Genomic DNA, 19318 nt, shown 5'->3' with positions numbered 1-19318 from the left:
CTCCTCTAATGTTACTACCAATGAATTAAGAAACACAAGAATCTCTTAGAATCCAAACGGAGTCAATTTTAAAAATCTTCATTCTGAACATTTTATCAATCTTCCTTCATATACTATACTTTTCCTTTTTATCTTAGGGTATTGTCCCAGATCAGAAATGGACAACCTAAAACAAATAATGTGGAATCCAGATCCAGGGTTCTAATGCAATATCCAGTATGTGTGTTGATTATTCTTAAAGCAGGAGGCTGAGGATTTCCCATCATGCCAGCAGACGGCTTTCTGACAGTCACGGGGATTCTTCTAGATTGGAACAAAACTAAGGCCATCAGATATAAACAAGAAATCTCCTTCTCAAATACTTATCTAGGGAAGCAAGTCAGGAAGCACCTAACTTCACTAGCGTGATGGAATCTTCTGGATAGGCAGCAACATCCTGACATACTGATTCTGCTGTCATTTTCTATTCCTACTCAAAATATTAACAGATCTATCTTTCAACTGTGTTCACTCCCTGGGGTCTCATTCATATGCTTGGCTGATAAGCAATGAAGAGTATTACATTTGACCTATACAAGGTGATTTGCTCAACTTTCTGTAACCCTGACACCTAACATGGGGACTAGTGCATGGTAAACGTACAACAGGATTTTTTTGTGTGTTTGTGGGGGTTTTTTGCCAAGTGTAATATAGTGAGTGCATCCTCCATCCTGGGTAACTTCAAATACATGACCTCCTTTAAGGGGAGGCAGGTACACTGTCCCTCCGCACATTCATCAGCATGCCTCATGACCCCACTCTCATCATGATCCTTTCCCACAGCATCGCCCTCTACGCTGGACAGAATGATTTGCAAAATAGCCAAACTGGCTCTCATTTTCCCAGGTCTTAAGAATGCTTCCTCTGGACTTCATACTCCCTTCTCCCGAAGTTCATGACCCTTTGCTCTCCTTGAGGACAGTCTTCTAGAAGCTGCCCAGCATGTGTTCACATTCTCACCTCTCATCAGCTCCTCACACCAGTCAGATCCAGCTTCTGTCCCCACCACTATGCCAAGACTTCTGTCGTCATTGTCAAAAACAACCTCCAAGCTTCCATAGCCAGAGGTCCCCTTTCTTTCCCCGTCTCAGCCGTCTTCTCAGCAGTGTTGGTAAAGTTCAAAACTCAGTCCCTTCTCAAAACATTCTCCCCCCGCCCCAGGTATTCCCCCACCACGTTTCCTATTAATGCTTCCATGTCTCTTTCCGGCCTCTCTTCAGGCTCCACCTCCTCTTCACCCTATAAATGTTGGGTTCTCCAGTGCAAAGAGTTCCTTCTCTCACTAGCCATCTGCCCTCGCCGCCTCATCTTTCCCATGGCTTTAAATGGGGTGACTGCCAAATGTGAGTCTCCAGCTCAGATTGCTCCTCCGAGCTCCTGACTGCCATATACTAATGTTTCAACTTGGATATTTTCATAACACCTCAAACATTACATCATCAAAATGGCCCACGGATTCTATTCCTTTCTCCCTCACACATATTCCCCCCTGACTTTCCTATTCCAGACTTCTCCATCTATCCATTGGCTTAGGTTAGAAATCTGAGTGATTTCTGGCTTGTCCCTCTCCTCATCCCATATCTGCTCCACCAGCAAGTTCTTTCAATTTTCTGCTTCAAAATATACTATAACAGCCACAAGGGGTCTAAATGATTGGGCCTTTACTTCTCCAACTTCATAACGGAACTCTCCCCTTCAATGTCCAGCCACACGAGCTAGCTTGCTGTTCTTAGAACACGTCAAGCTCTTTCCACGCTCAGACCTTATGCCACTAGTCTCCCTCCCTGAAAACCTCTCAGGCCACCATTCACCCCGATGGCCCCTTCCTCTCTTTTATGTATCGGAATACTCAGTGTTCTCTCCAATTCAGAATTCTCTCCTGACAAAGACCCTCCCTGACTACAATCATGGTTTTATGTCATTATGTCCTATGTATTATTCATTAGAGGATTTACAGTTTATAAATCACAGTGGGGTTTTTTTGTTGTTGTTCATTTGCTTGTTATCTATACTGTTTCCTTGAATCCTAGCGTGAAGAATGAAAATACCACATCTGTCTTGTTTAGTAATATACACCCAATATTCAGCACCGTTTGTGACACATAGTATGCACACAATTATTATTTGCTGAGTAAACTAGTAAATATTTTAGATGAATATACTGAGCCAAAGTAAGGTGGAATAACTTGTCAAATTGTAAGTTTAAAATCCAGGGATTGGATTGCAGGTCTTCAGATGTAGATTTAAAAACCTTTCCCACCACACCAGAGGATCCTCCCTATAAGTGACCCAAATAAGGAGTTCATGAGGCATCCAGGTGGCTTACCCTTCTGCGGGAGGATTCAAAAAATTCAACCAAGGCATGCTGCTTTAGAAAGGAATTCTTTTATCTGGCAAAATTTACTACTATTAAGTAAATATTAATTAACAACTAGATATCAGTTGTTAGAAGGTGTTCAAAGACAGGGTCATTGCCATTAGGCATGCATAGGGTCAGACACAACCAATCCATCTGCATCATCACATATGCCCTGGATCCAAGGAAGAGAGGCTGTGATAGCATTCACTAAGTCTTCCCTGTATCCCTCACTCACCACTGGGATAGGCTTGCATTACCATAAAGATAAAATGTGCCCTCCCCTTCAGCAAGCCTTAAGAGTTCAGGAATGCCTGAGACAGATATTTGCGATATGTACATATAATATAAAATAAATATAGGTATTTATTATATATAAACATATATATTATAAATACAAAATATTTTTATAAACACACATGTATTATATATATGTGTGTGTGTGTTTGTGTGCACATTCAGACCTGTCTATTGACAAATATATATGTATTGTTATCCAAATCCATATATACACATGCATAAATATAAACATACATATAGGTATGTGGGTATTACAACACACACAGAGGTTAATCCAACTTTCTGTCTGACATTTCTCCAAGCATTTACATATACCCATAAAATTCTTGAGAAAAAAAGTCTTGTATTTTGGGAGAGTAAAGACGATATATCAATACTGCATATAGTGTCTATATATGCCACACCAAAATATGAGGCAACAAGCATTATTCTTTATATATCATTCTTCTTAAAGCTGTATTGATCAAATACCTATTTGTTTAGCTAGTTTTCAATGACAATTCAATCTGTAAGCATTGGTAAATTTTTTAACAGTGGCAGTTTTTGTTTAGAATAAATGGAAAAAGAAATGCTAAGAAAAATAAAACCAATTGCCACATAAAGGGGGAACTATTTACATTTTTAGTGAATTATGTCACAATAACTTCTGGACTCCCAGAAGAATGGGAATATTAAAATTTTTGCGGCCTGTGTACTTATTTTATCCCAGTGAGACTTCTCTCCCCTAAATTATCTACATAATAACTCAGCATCAGTACAGGATGCCAATTACTCCAACCACACCTATTTCATAAAGCCAATTTAGACTATCTCTGTCATTTGTGTAAACCAGAAAAATCATTACTTGCATTCAAAATCATTCTAATTTATTCACTTATAGAGGCCTTACAAATAGAACAGAACGGTTAGACATACCATATGATTCTCTGTAACCAAAGGCATATCATTTTATAAAGCTCAACCAGCCAATTGTCCTTTCAATTGTTCGCAATCACAGCAACACACTAGTGGGAAACACGACCCTTCAGAAGCCAGAGCGGGACCCTTAGCACTCCCCCCACTGTCATTTCCGACTTATTCTCTCCAATACTTCCCACCCCTACAGACTGGTCCAGGCTGATCTTAATGTTCCTGGAGACAGAGGTCCTAGCACCTCAGAAACTCTAAGCTCTAGTTGGATGTTCGTTCTTTCTTTCCTCTTACCCTGCTAACCAGGTTAAATGTTCCTGTGCTTGCTTTATGCTCATTATAATACATATGATGTTTAATATTTCCCCACCCTCCTTGGCTTTTAACATCTAATAAACCATCTTCCTAAGTTTTTGTTGGAATTTTTGTACCTACACTAGGTCATCACTGAGGAAATGTCTCTATGTATTTAATGCTTTCAGACAATCAGCAAAAATGTAGTTTCTATTTCATCTCTGCTGTATGAGCTCCCCCTCATTCCTGGTGGCATCCCATCAAAATCAAATTGGGGACTCATCCTCTTAATATATTTCTTTCCATATAATCCCAGCACTATGGGTCTTTCCCCACAATGCTACCCCCATGAAGATGTATGTACAGCCTATTTTTACCAGCATCCCCTATCTGTCTAATCCTTAATGACATTCTAAGCCTCTTTGTAAGCCTAATTTGGTTTCTTTCATGAAAATATAAGTCAAATTATGTGTTGAACTGAATTGACCATCATCAATTGAGTAAAACAGTTTAAGTAGTACTCAGGGACATAAGCTCTGTTACTGTCCCCTGAAACTGATTTTTTAATTTTTATTTATCTCAATTACATTGATTTCTTTTTTTATCTTTTTTATTGTTATGTTAATCACCATACATTACATCATTAGTTTTTGATGTAGTGTTCCATGATTCATTGTTTGTGCATAACCCCCAGTGCTCTACGCAGAACGTGCCCTCTTTAATACCCATCACCAGGCTAACCCATCCCCCCACCCCCTCCCCTCTAGAACCCTCAGTTTGTTTTTCAGAGTCCATCGTCTCTCATGGTTCGTCTCCCCCTCCGATCTACTCCCCTTCATTCTAATTATATTGATTTCTATCATTCACTTTATCTCTTTCTATCCAAATTTATAATCCTGGGTAGATACACACACACACACACACACACACACACACACACACACGTACGTACGTATGTACATATGAGTTGACAGATACATAGGTAAGAACCAAATACTGACACCTCATCCATCATATGCCTTTATAAGTGGATTTAATATTCAAATTCAATAAATACATTTCATACATTAGTCATAAAAGTGACTAAAATGGCCAGTAATAGCATACTAGTAGAATTTTTTTTTTTAGAAAAAATTTTTTAAGTCCTACTGTCAACCTCTAAATTGAACACTATTATTCAGCTTCTCTCTATGGTTTTTCCAGCTAGTCCCAGTGTAATGTTACCTGCTGCCCAACTGACTGAACCCCTAAACAAATACAGTATGGAAAGATCACAGCTTTCCCCAAAGTCCAAGGGCATGCCTCACCACCCTCTTACTTCACTCTTTCCAGAATATCACCAAAAAGGTATCTTATTTGTTACACTGGAACTTTATGATGCAAAATCAACACTCTTAAAAAAGGTTTTGGAAGCGCCTGAAAATTAGTCAATACACAGAATAGAGACACACATACTATCCTAAATCAGACATAAGGCTGTTACAAGAATATACTGCATATTTCTGCTATTTTCAAGTATATCACTTATTGACACAGCACATACAACTCACCTTCCTTCCTTCCATGGATTGCTGGTAAGTAGATCAGGAAATGCATCTGAATTAATGTGACTGATGCATTACAACTATGAAATACTTCCAAAGTATGTATCTGTGTAAAAGTGTCGTACACATCAGATATTCAGCCAATTGCCTTATGATAAATATATGGTAGCCACATAAATGTATTAGAAAATGAGGATAACCATCTGAAATTTATAAATATTCAAACCTTTACTGAAAGCAGCTTGTATGTGAAATTTAAATGACATATAATACACCAGAAAAAAGGCTCCATTCCAAAGTTCTACAAAAAGGAATTATATTTACAGATGACATGAACTAATCAAATACAGCTAGTGTTGTCGGGAAAACTTAATGGCATGCCATAACTTAATATCACAGTAAATATGCATAACAGAACCCATAATTATTTTTCTAATAATCAAGCCAAAAGCAAAGAAGTAAATGGAGCAATATAAAAATGAAAACAGAAAAAGACAAAGGCAAGTACCACAAAAAACATTTATAACTCAGATGGCTTGAGAAACCAGTTAAACCCCTGAAGCTTTTGGTTTTTTGTCTATTTTTGTGTTTTGTTTTTATCACATGCTAGTCTTCTCTGCCCCTAAATGCTAAAATGCCCTCATGATTCTGTAGATACCTCAGAGTATGGCCATTCCTCCAGAAATTCCTCCCACTGAAAAAGGTTAATGGAAAGTACAGATGTGTGGGGAAGACAGGCAATCTCTCCATCAGGGGAATGGCTGAATGGAAAGCAATAGCCCCCCTTCCCCCAGCATCTTCTAGGTGGTCACTCTTAATTTGCATCTGAGTCCTGCCTCAGATAATCACAACAGCTGCAGAGTAAAACACTGTGCCCAGAACAAAGCTCGCATACCATGAGGGTTCTCTGTTCCCTCACCAACACCAAACTGCTCCTTGGTAGAGGTTTCCAAAATGCCAATGCAACGTGGGCTTCTCAGATGGATTTGATTTCAATCACAATTAGTGCCAAACATCTTTGATATGCAAAATGTCTGCATGTCTACACTAGCAAATAAGAAGTATCCACCAACCAGCACCAAGTTTTCTTCCAAGATGTTAAAGTAATTAGCATATCTATAAATGTTAAAATACCTGTTGTAAAGATGAAGAAACTGAGAGTCAATAATTAAGGGAATCAAATGATCAGAAGAACTACAACCCATAAAACCTTGGGAAAAGTTAATATTTCATAGTCTTTAATAAAGCAAGGCTATTATCATTTCATATGGAAATATTTTGAAAGTTTATAGCTAGTGCATATTAAAAGCACATTTTATCAATAAATTTTCCATGCTGAACATATTAGCATATAATTTTAAGGAGGAATTTTAAAATATCAAACAGAACTAAGTACTAAGCTAAGGTGCCTGGTTTTTACATATTTTCAACCATATTACATATAATTAATCCACTGAGCTCCTAAAAATCCAGTCTGCATTATATGTAATTTGGTGAACAGATTTGCCACTTTTAAACATAGTTTAAGGTTATGTAAGCATGCACAATTAAGGGAATAGAATTAAGTGACCAAACTCCTGTTGGTAAGAGAGTGGAGTAAGTACATGTCCTCAGTCAGGTTGTGGTCCGTTTGAACTGATGGGTTTGCCTGGCTCTTGCCACAAGCACACTGTTATTTATTTTTAAGTCATAAATAATTATCTTACAGGAGTCAGTAATGTGTATGTGGAGATGCATGTGTGTGGAGAAGAAATGGGGTAAGTTCTCTGACAACATTTGTTTTCTGTTCTTAATTATTCCCCAAAGATTTTTTTTTTTTTTAATAACAGAAGTGAATGCCAAGAAGGAAGCTTTAAATCAAATCTTCACTGGCCCAGGTGGTGGTGTCATGCCATTATCAGGCCTTTGTAACCTGTGTGAGCTCTAACAGTTGCAATGAGAGGGAAGCCCATGTTACCTGCTCCTTAGAGACCTAGGTTCTTGATAGCACCTACAGAGGATGGAAACGTGGATGTCTGGAAAGATTCTAAGACTTTCCTATTAGCAGAAATCACAAGTAAAATGTAAAAGCAAAATTCAAACACTAACTAAAGAGCTCATCTAATAATTCTACACTGGGATCACCAGAACAAAATGGAAAAAAAAAAAAAGTGCTGTTTTAAAACCTCTCAAAAAAACGGTGGTGGCAACGGTTTGATTAGTGATGTGTCTGTATATGCCGCCCAATAACTAGAAACAGTAATCCAGCTAATAAAGAAAAAAATATCCCCGCCGGGGCCAGGAAAAATGACCAGCCATACAGAATAGAAGGGGTGAACTCCAAGCAGTCTCTCATTTTCATATTTTTGTAGCCTTCCATGTCAGCCACTGCCTGGACCCAGATGACATACAGCATCACCACCAGGGAGAACAGGATGCCTGAGAAGGACAAAACAAAAGACCTTTAGTCTTTCCGAAGATGTGTCCCAAGAACACTAACCGATCATTTGCCTGATGATATGTCTCTAAAAATACCATTCTAGCCAAATCACCTACTTTGTGTCATACCCTTTATTATGTGTTTTATACGCACACTGCTTAGCTTTAATTTTAAAGCATTGTGATGGCAACATAAGAACAATGGCAACAGCTGACATGCCTTCATTGAGTACTACTCTATGCCAGGCTCTGTATTAGGTGTTTATGAACATAAGAGTCAAAGATCCGGCCTAGTGGAATTTCTCCTAACATTTCCCATCTGTACTATATGCCTGGTCTGGAGTGAGCACTGTAATACATTATTTATTTCAATTTGTACAATGAATTGATAAAATAGGTACTATTGACCCTCGGTTTTAAAGGATATGCAAAAACAACCAGTAGTTTTCAGAGCCGCGTTTTAGCTCAGGTCTTTCCAACTATTATTATATTATTACAACACAGCCTAACTAGTGCTATGGGTAATTTTGTCAATGAAAACCAAAGCCAAAGTAAGTATCAGACAAAAACAGAGATGAAAGCACTGAACTAATTTAAAAGAATAGACATGATTCTTTCAAATTGAAATACAGATGCTGAAGATTGATTATAGCATAAAGGCAACATTGCCTGGAAAGAATGAGGAAAAAATTAATGAAAAATTTCTGTGGAATGTAAAACCACAGGTATAAGACCAAGAGCCTTATTAGACAAGAGAAAGGAACCGAAGAAGAATGGAGGGTTGCAGGGAGGGAGCAATGTGACCAAAGAGCTTCGTGAATGCTAAAACTTGAGAATGCTGCAAAGCATATACTTTTCCACGTGGTGGGCACTGAAATAACAGAAGGGAGCAGCCCCACTGTGCTGAGCTGCAAACCCAGGAGAGTCAGCCAAGCTGATACACGGGTGAGTGAGTGACAGGTCCCACACACAAACCACGCAGCCTGAGGGATTCAAATTTGTCCCTGAGCAAAATATACTTGAGGTCATTTGCTAGTTTCCAAAAGTTCAATCCAAACATGTCAAGGACCTATTATAGTCTCGAATTAATGAACGAAACCATCAGGCATAAAATCTCCATATTCTAATTGCGAGTCAGTCTGAAAGGTAAACATAACCCTGTGACTAGGAGCAGAGAGGGAGGCATATTGGCAGGACAGAGTAGCTTTTAAGAGCCTAGCCATTAATCACCCTTCTCCAGTTAATTGTGCTCCCACAGTATTTAGGATGTCTTCTCTCTCTTGGGCCATCCACTGTGTAAAGAATCCTGAGAAGTACACACAAAAGAAGACGGGCTCATAAATATGCCAAGGTGAGTCTTAAACTTTCTCATAATCATGATACAAACACAAAGCAATGAAGAATCAACATAGATGCTTCACTAATAAGAAACATCCTTCACACTGTGGTCTGTAATGTAAATGCAAATACTGGAGCACAGAAGAGTGCAATTTAACCACTGAACAACAGCTATGTCAGAGAGAAATAGTAAAGTCATAGCCGGCGAGCAAACTCCTTGCAAAACCGTACCTCAGATGCTGACAACAATATGGCAATGCCATGTGTTGTCGAGCAACTCTGTGCATTTCAATACATTTTTCTGCAAATATATAGACACTGCTCTCCCCTAATGTAAAGGTTTGGCTTAGTTATTTGCATACTATTTGCCTTATGCAAACACACTGCAAATCTTTGTTATTATTTGTTGATATGTTTCTTATCTCTCTTGCATCATGTGACTCTCTTGTGCTTTCAGATAGTTTTATAAAAACAGAGAATTGCTTTTGTGAGAACCAGTAGCCTTATGCATATTTTCTTTCAAAAGTTGCAAAACCCATTACTAAATTTAGAGTATTTAAAAAAAAATGTATTGTGGGGCGCCTGGGTGGCTCAGTCCTTAAGCGTCTGCCTTCGGCTCAGGTCCTGGTCCCAGGGTCCTGGGATGGTGTCCCACATGGGGCTCCCTGCTCAGTGCGAAGCCTGCTTCTCCCTCTCCCACTCCCCCTGCTTGTGTTCCTACTCTCGCTATCTCTCTCTCTGTCAAATAAATAAATAAAATCTTTTTAAAAAAATGTATCACAAGTAACCATGTGGATGATTCTTAATAAGGAAGAATGAACTTGTATTTTAAAATTGCCGTTATTTGAAGAGCATTTACAACCTGAAAGCAATGAAAATAGGCGTTTCTATCACTACAATCTTTAACTTGTTCACTAATTGAAGATACTGTCATTTAATTCATATCATATCTGTTTATAATTACATCTTCCCATGGGGTAAAAGAGTGTTTCCCTACCTATTAAATTGCCAGTGTTTTATACCAGTGTGTATATGTGTGCATGTGCGCACTCACATGGAAAGAGACAAACAGAAAGTAAATGAACTAACAGACATTGGTAAGTATTTACACCAAAGGCCAATGGTTTAGCTGACATGACAGCAAGAATTTATGATGGGGGTTTTACATAATGCATCTGGCCAACAGAAGAGTCAGGAGACTATTACCTAGAGGTAGACTGATCAAACAAATAAATATATTGAGGTTAATTGGAGTCATGTTCTTCACTGCCTGAAAAGGGAGTTACAAATTTGAAAAGGGGGAAAGCTAAAATAAAGTCTATGGTGTTTGTTTGGAATTAAATGTATCAGTGTGAATTTATGACTCTAGATAGATAGATAGATATAGAAGTAAAAGTGTGTGTATGTGTGTGTGTTAAGATACACCCATGTGTATACACCTACATATATTTCCTGGCTCTGTGTCCTGGGAGGATCTGGGAGCAATAACACCTCAGTAGCATGGAGCACACCAAGTATCTGGATACTTGGCTTCTAAATATCAGGAACCAGGCATCTCAAAGAAATAGGTGAATCCAGGCTGGGACAGAAAGTACAAGATAAGTCTGGAATGTCAGATATGCTCTCAGAATGGTGGGGGTGTTTCAGAAGCTAGCTCGAGAGGTTCCCCCTAGCCAGCTCTGAGGCAATCAGACTATCAGACCAATAATGATAATGGCACATGATACCTCACTGAATAAAAGAGAAATCCATGAGCCCACAGTGATATAAATAAATGAATGAATACATTAGGCAGGGAGAAGGGAAAGCTTTTCCTTAGAGAATGCTAACTTATAAATGTAGAAGGAATAGTTCAATTAGAAATCACCATTTGGCAATCATTTAAGTAATAATACAGGCAAGGGAAAAAAATGGATGCTAAAACTAGTAGATGAAATTTAGATGACAAATAAATATTTACACAGGCTCAAAATCTCTTCCCACAAAACACTTACCAATTGTAAAGGGGAAAACAGTAATTTCATACTGAAGAAACCTGGCAAATAGCACCTTACTCAAATGATCAGAGGGCATGTCCCCGGTGGCATGGCACGCTGATGTCACTAACCACCTTGTAAGATACAATGAGAATAACACAGCATCACTGCTATGATACAGCCAAAAATGAAGAGCCTAAATCCAATCAGAAGAAAACATCAAACACACCAACTCAGGAACATTCTAGAAAATCACAGGCCTGTACTCTTGTAGAGTCGAGGTCATGAAGGTCTAAGTAGGACTTATTCTGGTCTGATGGAGATTCAGATAACATTACTACTAAATGCAAAGCATGTTCCAGGACTGGAGGCTTTTGCTAGAAAAGACATTGAGATAGTTAGTGAAAGGTGAATGGAGTCTCTGGGTGAAGGGATTTTTCAACTTCTATGTACATCTGAAAATATTTCAAAACAAAAGACAAAATGAATGAATTAAAAAACACAAAAAAGCATGGTGGGAATCTGTGGTTATGTGCGTTAGAAAGGACATATACTGGCGGGAATGGGAGGAGAGTATGTGTGTTCATACACCCAGAAAGACACATTTTCTTTTGGTGGGCTATTGTGATGATTAATGAACAGTAATATTGCTGATTTGGTTCACCTACCAAGTGGAGAGTATCATTTGGGGGAACACTAATGGAAAAATACTATGTTAAAATCTTAATTATTATCCCTTGATTTCTTAAAGGACTCTCTCTCATTCGTGAAAACATAAGTAATAACTGTCCCTGAGTAACAAGTGAGTTACATGTCAAAGCCACTTGCCACTGTGATTTTAGCAGGAATAGAAAATATTGCTAATATTCAGGTAATAATTTATTTTTAAATTAAGTTATATTTAAATTTGGTCATATTTTGAAAGCATAATTTATTTCCAATTAAATTTAAAAATACCTAATTGTTTGAAGACCAAAAAAATTCATAAAACAGCTCACTGCAGGCATAAAGTAAGATAGCAAATCCCAAGAAGATTTGTGATAATAAAACCATGGACAAATAATTAAGTCACAAGAAGAATGCATTGGTTCTCTTACTAATTAGCAATGTGTGGAAGAGCCACTCACGATTTTACAACACTTACGAAGTTGAAAACTTCTCCTTCTAAATATTATGAATTCAATTTGGAAAGCATTTTATCTGAAACAAAGGTCACGTAGTCACAAAGGGCCATTAGGAATGCAATTGCTAATGATAAACAATATGAAAATGTTCACAATGTGGAAAAAAATACCAAAGAATTTCACCAACATCAAGTCACAGACTAAAAGTAAAACTGCATGACCTCAATATTTTATGGAAGCAAGTATGGAAAAATAAACCAGATTTAAAAACACATTCTTAAGAAAATAAAATAAAATAATAAAAACACCTTCCTAGAGAAAAGTTAGCCACAGAAATGAAAACTCTTCAAAAAGACAGGCGAATGTCGGGGGCAGAGCAAGATGGCGGAGGAGTAGGAGACCTGGATTTCATCTGGTCTCAGGAATGCAGCCGAATAGGGATCAAACCATCCCGAACACCTATGAACTCAACAGGAGATCGAAGAAGAGAGTAGCAACAACTCTCTGAACAGAGAAGCGACCACTTACTGGAAGGTAGGACGTACGGAGAAGTGAATCCGAGGCAATATTCGGGAGGATAGACGGCGGGGGAGGGGCCTCCGTCGGCCACTTCTGGCAAGTGCTAGAGCCGCGGAGCACAAATCAGAACTTTTAGAAGTCGGCTCCACTGAGGGACGTCGCTCCAGTGGCTAAGCGGGAGGTGGAAACCTTGCGGGACAGTGTGGACTCAGGACCCTCGGGGTCACAGAAGGACTGGGGCTGCCTGAGTGCAGCAGAGCTCCCAGGTATCAGAGCGGGGAAGCCAGCTGCAGAGACAGAGCCGAGACACGGGCTCTCAGCTCAGGGTTGCCATAAACTGTGATCCGCGGCCAAGTTGGGCCCCTGCGCCTCCAGCAAGGACCCAACAAGCAGCAGAGCCAGAGAGACTCCCTTTCCTCCCCCAGGAGGAGCGGCACGGGAGCGCACTGCAGGGATCTGCTGGGTTTGGAGACTCCACATGGGGTCGGGTGCCACAGATAGAAACGCTCGGTCACAGGCCGGGTGAGCATGGAGTGCGGTGAGAGAACAGGGAGACGGGAGTGATTGACTGCTGTTCTCTGGGGGCGCACTGAGGAGTGGGGCCCTGAGTTCTCAGCTCCTCCAGGCAGAGAGTGGGAGGCCACCATTTTCACCCTGGTCCTCCAAAACTGTACCGAGAGCTTCCAGGGAACAAAAGCTCCTGAGAGCAAACCCGAGCAGCTTGCTTAGCCTGGACCGACAAAGGGCGGGGCAATTCTGCCTCCGGCAAAGACATTTGGGAACCACGGCAACAGGTCCCTCCCCCAGAAGATCAGCACGAACAGCCAGCAAGCCAAGACCAAGTTTACTGATCAAGAAGAACGGGAGAACTCCAGCGCTAGGGGAATACTGCACATAGAATTCATGGCTATTTTACCATGATTCATTAGTTTTTCAAAGTTAATTTTTTAACCGTTTTTTGTTGTTTTTTTTTTAATTTTTCTTTTTCCCTTTTTCAACCAACATCTTATCAATCCCTTTTTTAAAAAAACATTTTTTATTTTTCATTTTTAGAGTCGTATTTTATCCCTTCATAGTAGTTACCCTTATTTTTGGCATATATATATAAGTTGTTCTCTCTTTAAAATTTTGATATAAGATTCTTCTAACAGATCAAAATATACCCTAAATCACTAGTGTATGGCTTTGTTCTAGTGTCCTGACTGATCACAGTCTCTCCGATTTTTTTCTTTTCTCCTTTTTTTGTTTTTAAATCTTCTTTCTTCTTTCAAACAACTTCTTATCTTATCAATTCCGTTTATAAACCTTTTATAAGTTTCATCTTTACAGTCATCTTCCATCCCTTCATCGTATCAACCCTTATTTTGTACATATATGTCTTTCTTCTTTTAAAATTTTAGGACGCACTTTCTTCTAACAGACCAAAATACACCCAAAATCTAGTGTGTGGCACTGATCTATGCACCAGCCTGATCATATCTGATCATATTCTGTTTTTTTTGTTTTGTTCTGTTTCTGTTTGTTTTTATCTTTTTCTTTTCCTTTGTTTTCCCTCTTTCTTTTACCTTTCTTTCCCTTTCTTTTCCCCTGGTTTCAAGTCTTTTCTGATGTGTATAGAGTATATTTGCTGGGGACATTGTTAACCTGTTAGCATTTTGTTCTCTCATTCATCTATTCTCCTCTGGACAAAATGACAAGACGAAAAAAATCACCTCAACAAAAAGAACAAGAGGTAGTACCATCTGCCAAGGACCTACTCAATACAGACATTAGTGCGATGTTGGACCTAGAGTTCAGAATCATGACTTTAAAGATACTAGCTGGGATTAAATAAAGCATGGAAGTTATTAGAGAAACCCTTTCTGGAGAAATAAAAGAACTAAAATCCAAACAGGTCGAAATCAAAAAGTCTATTAATGAGGTGCAATCAAAAATGGGGGCACAAACTGCTGGGATAAATGAGGCAGAAGAGAGAATCAGCGATATAGAAGACCAAATGATGGAAAATAAAGAGGCTGAGAAAAAGAGAAACAACTACTGGATCATGAGGGCAGAATTTGAGAGATAAGTGATACGATAAGACGAAACAACATTAGAATAAATGGGATCCCAGAAGAAGAAGAAAGAGAGAGAGGGGCAGAAGGTATATTGGAGCAAATGATAGCAGAAAACTTCCCTAATGTGGAGAAGGAAACAGGCATCAAAATCCAGGAGGCACAGAGAACCCCTCTCAAAATCAATAAAAATAGGTCAACACCCCGACATCTAATAATAAAAATTACAAGTCTCAGAGACAAAGAGAAAATCCTGAAAGCAGCTCGGGAGAAGAGATCTGTAACCTACAATGGGAGAAATATTAGACTGGTAATAGACCTATCCACAGAGACCTGGCAGGCCAGAAAGGACTGGCAAGATATCCTCAGAACACTAAACGAGAAAAATATGCAGCCAAGAATACTATATCCAGCTAGGCTGTCATTGAAAATAGAAGGAGAGGTAAAAAGCTTCCAGGACAAACAAAAACTAAAGGAATTTGCAAACACAAAACCAGCCCTACAAGAAATATTGAAAGGGGTCCTCTAAGCAAAGAGAGAGCTTAAAAGCAGCATAGATCAGAAAGGAACACAGACAATATACAGTCACAGTCACCTTACAGGCAATACAATGGCACTAAATTCCTATCTTTCAATAGTTACCCTGAATGTAAATGGGCTAAATGCCCCAATCAAAAGACACAGGCTATCAGATTGGATTAAAAAAACAAGACCCATCGATATGCTGTCTGCAAGAGACTCATTTTAGACCCAAAGACACCCCCAGATTGAAAGTGAGGGGGTGGAAAACAATTTACCATGCTAATGGACACCAAAAGAGAGATGGGGTGGCAATTCTTATATCAGACAAATTAGATTTTAAAACAAAGACTGTAATAAGAAATGAAGAAGGACACTATATCTTACTTAAAGGGTCTACCCAACAAGAAGATCTAACAAGTGTAAATATCTATGCCCCTAACAAGGGAGCAGCCAATTCTATAAGGCAATTAATAACAAAAGCAAAGAAACACATTGACAAAAATACAATAATAGTGGGGGACTTTAACACCCCCCTGAATGAAATGGACAGATCATCTAAGCAAAAGATCAACAAGGAAATAAAGACTTTAAATGACACACGGGACCAAATGGACTTCACAGACATATTCGGAACATTCCATCCCAAAGCAACAGAATACGCATTCTTCTCTAGTGCCCATGGAACATTCTCTAGAACTGATCACATCCTAGGTCACAAATCAGGTCTCAACCGACACCAAAAGACTGGGATTGTTCCCTGCATATTTTCAGACGACAGTGCTTTGAAACTAGAACTCAATCACAAGAGGAAAGTCGGAAAGAACTCAAATACATGGAGGCTAAAGAGCATCCTACTAAAGAATGAATGGGTCAACCAGGAAATTAAAGAAGAATTAAAGAAATTCATGGAAACCAATGAAAATTAAAACAGAACTGTTCAAAATCTTTCGGATACAGCAAAGGCAGTCCTGAGAGGAAAGTATATAGCAATACAAGCCTTTCTCAAGAAACGAGAAAGGTCTCAAATACACAACCTAACCCTACACCTAAAGGAGCTAGAGAAAGAACAGCAAATAAAGCCTAAACCGAGCAGGAGAAGAGAAAAAATAAAGTTCAGAGCAGAAATCAATGAACTAGAAACCAAAAGAACGGGAGAACAGATCAACGAAACTAGGAGCTGGTTCTTTGAAAGAATTAACAAGATTGATAAACCCCTGGCCACTCTGATCAAAAAGAAAAGAGAAAGGACCCAAATCAACAAAATCATGAATGAAAGAGGAGAGATCACAACCAACACCAAAGAAATACAAACAATTAGAAGAACATATTATGAGCAACTCTATGCCAGCAAATTAGATAACCTGGAAGAAATGGGTGCATTCCTAGAGATGTATCAACTACCAAAACTGAACCAGGAAGAAATAGAAAACCTGAACAGACCTATAACCACTAAGGAAATGGAAGCAGTCATCAAAAATCTCCCAACAAACAAAAGCCCAGGGCCAGATGGCTTCCCAGGGGAATTCTATCAGACATTTAAAGAAGAATTAATACCTATTCTCCTAAAACTGTTCCAAAAAATAGAAATGGAAGGAAAACTTCCAAACTCATTTTATGAGGCCACCATTACCTTGATCCCCAAACCAGACAAAGACCTCATCAAAAAGGAGAATTACACAACAATATCCTTGATGAACATGGATGCAAAAATTCTCACCAAAATACTAGCCAATAGGATCCAACACTACATTAAAAGGATTATTCACCATGACCAAGTGGGATTTATCCCTGAGCTGCAAGGTTGGTTCAACATCCGCAAATCAATCAACGTGATACAATACATTAACAAAAGAAAGAACAAGAGTCATATGATCCTCTCAATAGATGCAGAAAAAGCATTTGACAAAGTACAGCATCCTTTCTTAATCAAAACTCTTCAGAGTATAGGGATAGAGGGTACATACCTCAATATCATAAAAGCCATCTATGAAAAACCGACAGCAAATATCATTCTCAATGGAGAATGCTGAGAGCTTTTCCCCTAAGGTCAGGAACGCGGCAGGGATGTCCACTATCACCACTGCTATTCAACATAGTATTAGAAGTCCTAGCCACAGCAATCAGACAACAAAAAGAAATCAAAGGCATCCAAATTGGCAAAGAAGAAGTCAAACTCTCACTCTTTGCAGATGATAGGATACTGTATGTGGAAAACCCAAAAGACTCCACCCCAAAACTGCTAGAACTCATACAGGAATTCGGTAAAGTGGCAGGATATAAAATCAATGCACAGAAATCAGTGGCATTCCTATACACCAACTACAAGACAGAAGAGAGACAAGTTAAGGAGTCGATCCCATTTACTAATTGCACCCAAAACCATAAGATACCTAGGAATAAATTTAACCAAAGAGGCAAAAGATCTGTACTCAGAAAACTAGAAAATACTCATGAAAGAAATTGAGGAAGACACAAAGAAATGGAAAAATGTTCCATTTTCATGGGTTGGAAGAACAAACATTGTGAAGATGTCAATGCTACCGAGAGCAATCTACACATTCAATGCAATCCCCATCAAAATACCATCCACTTGTTTCAAAGAACTGGAACAAATAATCCTAAAATTTGTATGGAACCAGAAGAGACCCTGAATAGCCAGAGGAATGTTGAAAAAGAAAAGCAAAGCTGGCGGCAACACAATTCCGGACTTCCAGCTCTATTACAAAGCTGTCATCATCAAGACAGTATGGTACTGGCACAAAAACAGACACATAGATCAATGGAACAGAAGAGAGAGCCCAGAAATGGACCCTCAACTCTATGGTCAACTCATCTTTGACAAAGCAGGAAAGAATGTCCAATGGCAAAAAGACAGTCTCTTCAGCAAATGGTGTTGGGAAAATTGGAAAGCCACATGCAGAAGAATGAAACTGACCATTTCCTTACACCACACACAAAAATAGGCTCCAAATGGTTGAAAGACCTAAACGTGAGACAGGAGTCCATCCAAATCCTAAAGGAGAACACAGTCAACAACCTCTTCGACCTCAGCCACAGCAACTTCTTCCTAGAAACATCGCCAAAGGCAAGGGAAGCAAGGGCAAAAATGAACTCTTGGGATTTCATCAAGATAAAAAGCTTTTGCACAGCAAAAGAAACAGTCCACAAAACCAAAAGACAACACAGAATGGGAGAAAATATTTGCAAATGACATATCAGATAAAGGGCTAGTATCCAAAATCTATAAAGAGCTTATCAAACTCAACACCCAAAGAACAAATACTCCAATCAAGAAATGGGCAGAAGACATGAACAGACATTTTTCCAAAGAAGACATCCAAATGGCCAACAGACACATGAAAAAGTGCTCAACATCGCTCGGCATCAGGGAAATCCAAATCAAAACCTCAATGAGATACCACCTCACACAAGTCAGAATGGCTAGAATTAACAAGTCAGGAAACGACAGATGTTGGCGAGGTTGCGGAGAAAGGGGAACCCTCCTACACTGTTGGTGGGAATGCAAGCTGGTGCAATCACTCTGGAAAGCACTATGGAGGTTCCTCAAACAGTTGAAAATAGAGCTACCATACGATCCAGCAATTGCACTACTGGGTATTTACCCCAAAGATACAAATGTAGGGATCCGAAGGGGTACGTGCACCCCGATGTTTATAGCAGCAATGTCCACAATAGCCAAACTGTGGAAAGAGCCAAGATGTCCATCGACAGATGACTGGATAAAGAAGAAGTGGTATATATACACAATGGAATATTATGCAGCCATCAAAAGGAATGAGATCTTGCCATTTGCAACGACATGGATGGAACTGGAGGGTGTTATGCTGAGTGAAATAAGTCAATCAGAGAAAGACATCTATCATATGACCTCGCTGATATGAGGAATTTTTAACCTCAGGAAACA

The 19318-nt window shown here is 39.0% G+C and overlaps 1 protein-coding gene across 4 annotated transcripts in view; it reads right to left on the bottom strand.

The window, feature by feature from the left end:
- Window positions 1–19318, bottom strand: part of TMEM182 (transmembrane protein 182) — a 117701-nt gene that overhangs the window by 24295 nt on the left and 74088 nt on the right. For 2 of the 4 annotated variants that reach the window (XM_073897915.1, XM_073897917.1), the window contains one exon: window positions 5742–7860. In XM_073897915.1, coding sequence (XP_073754016.1) covers window positions 7640–7860 — 221 coding nt within the window. In that variant the 3' untranslated portion in view covers window positions 5742–7639. Of the gene's footprint in view, window positions 1–5741; window positions 7861–19318 lie in introns of those variants that run through there. The other 2 variants (XM_073897914.1, XM_073897916.1) reach the window with 2 other exon arrangements.

The sequence above is a fragment of the Callorhinus ursinus genome, unplaced genomic scaffold (assembly GCF_003265705.2).
Source record: "Callorhinus ursinus isolate GAN/ISIS: 27379988/994484 unplaced genomic scaffold, GSC_fseal_2.0 scaffold10, whole genome shotgun sequence".
NCBI classification, from domain to species: Eukaryota; Metazoa; Chordata; class Mammalia; order Carnivora; family Otariidae; genus Callorhinus; species Callorhinus ursinus.
Note: the sequence above shows the minus strand (reverse complement) of the source record. Positions and strands in the feature narration are given on the sequence as shown.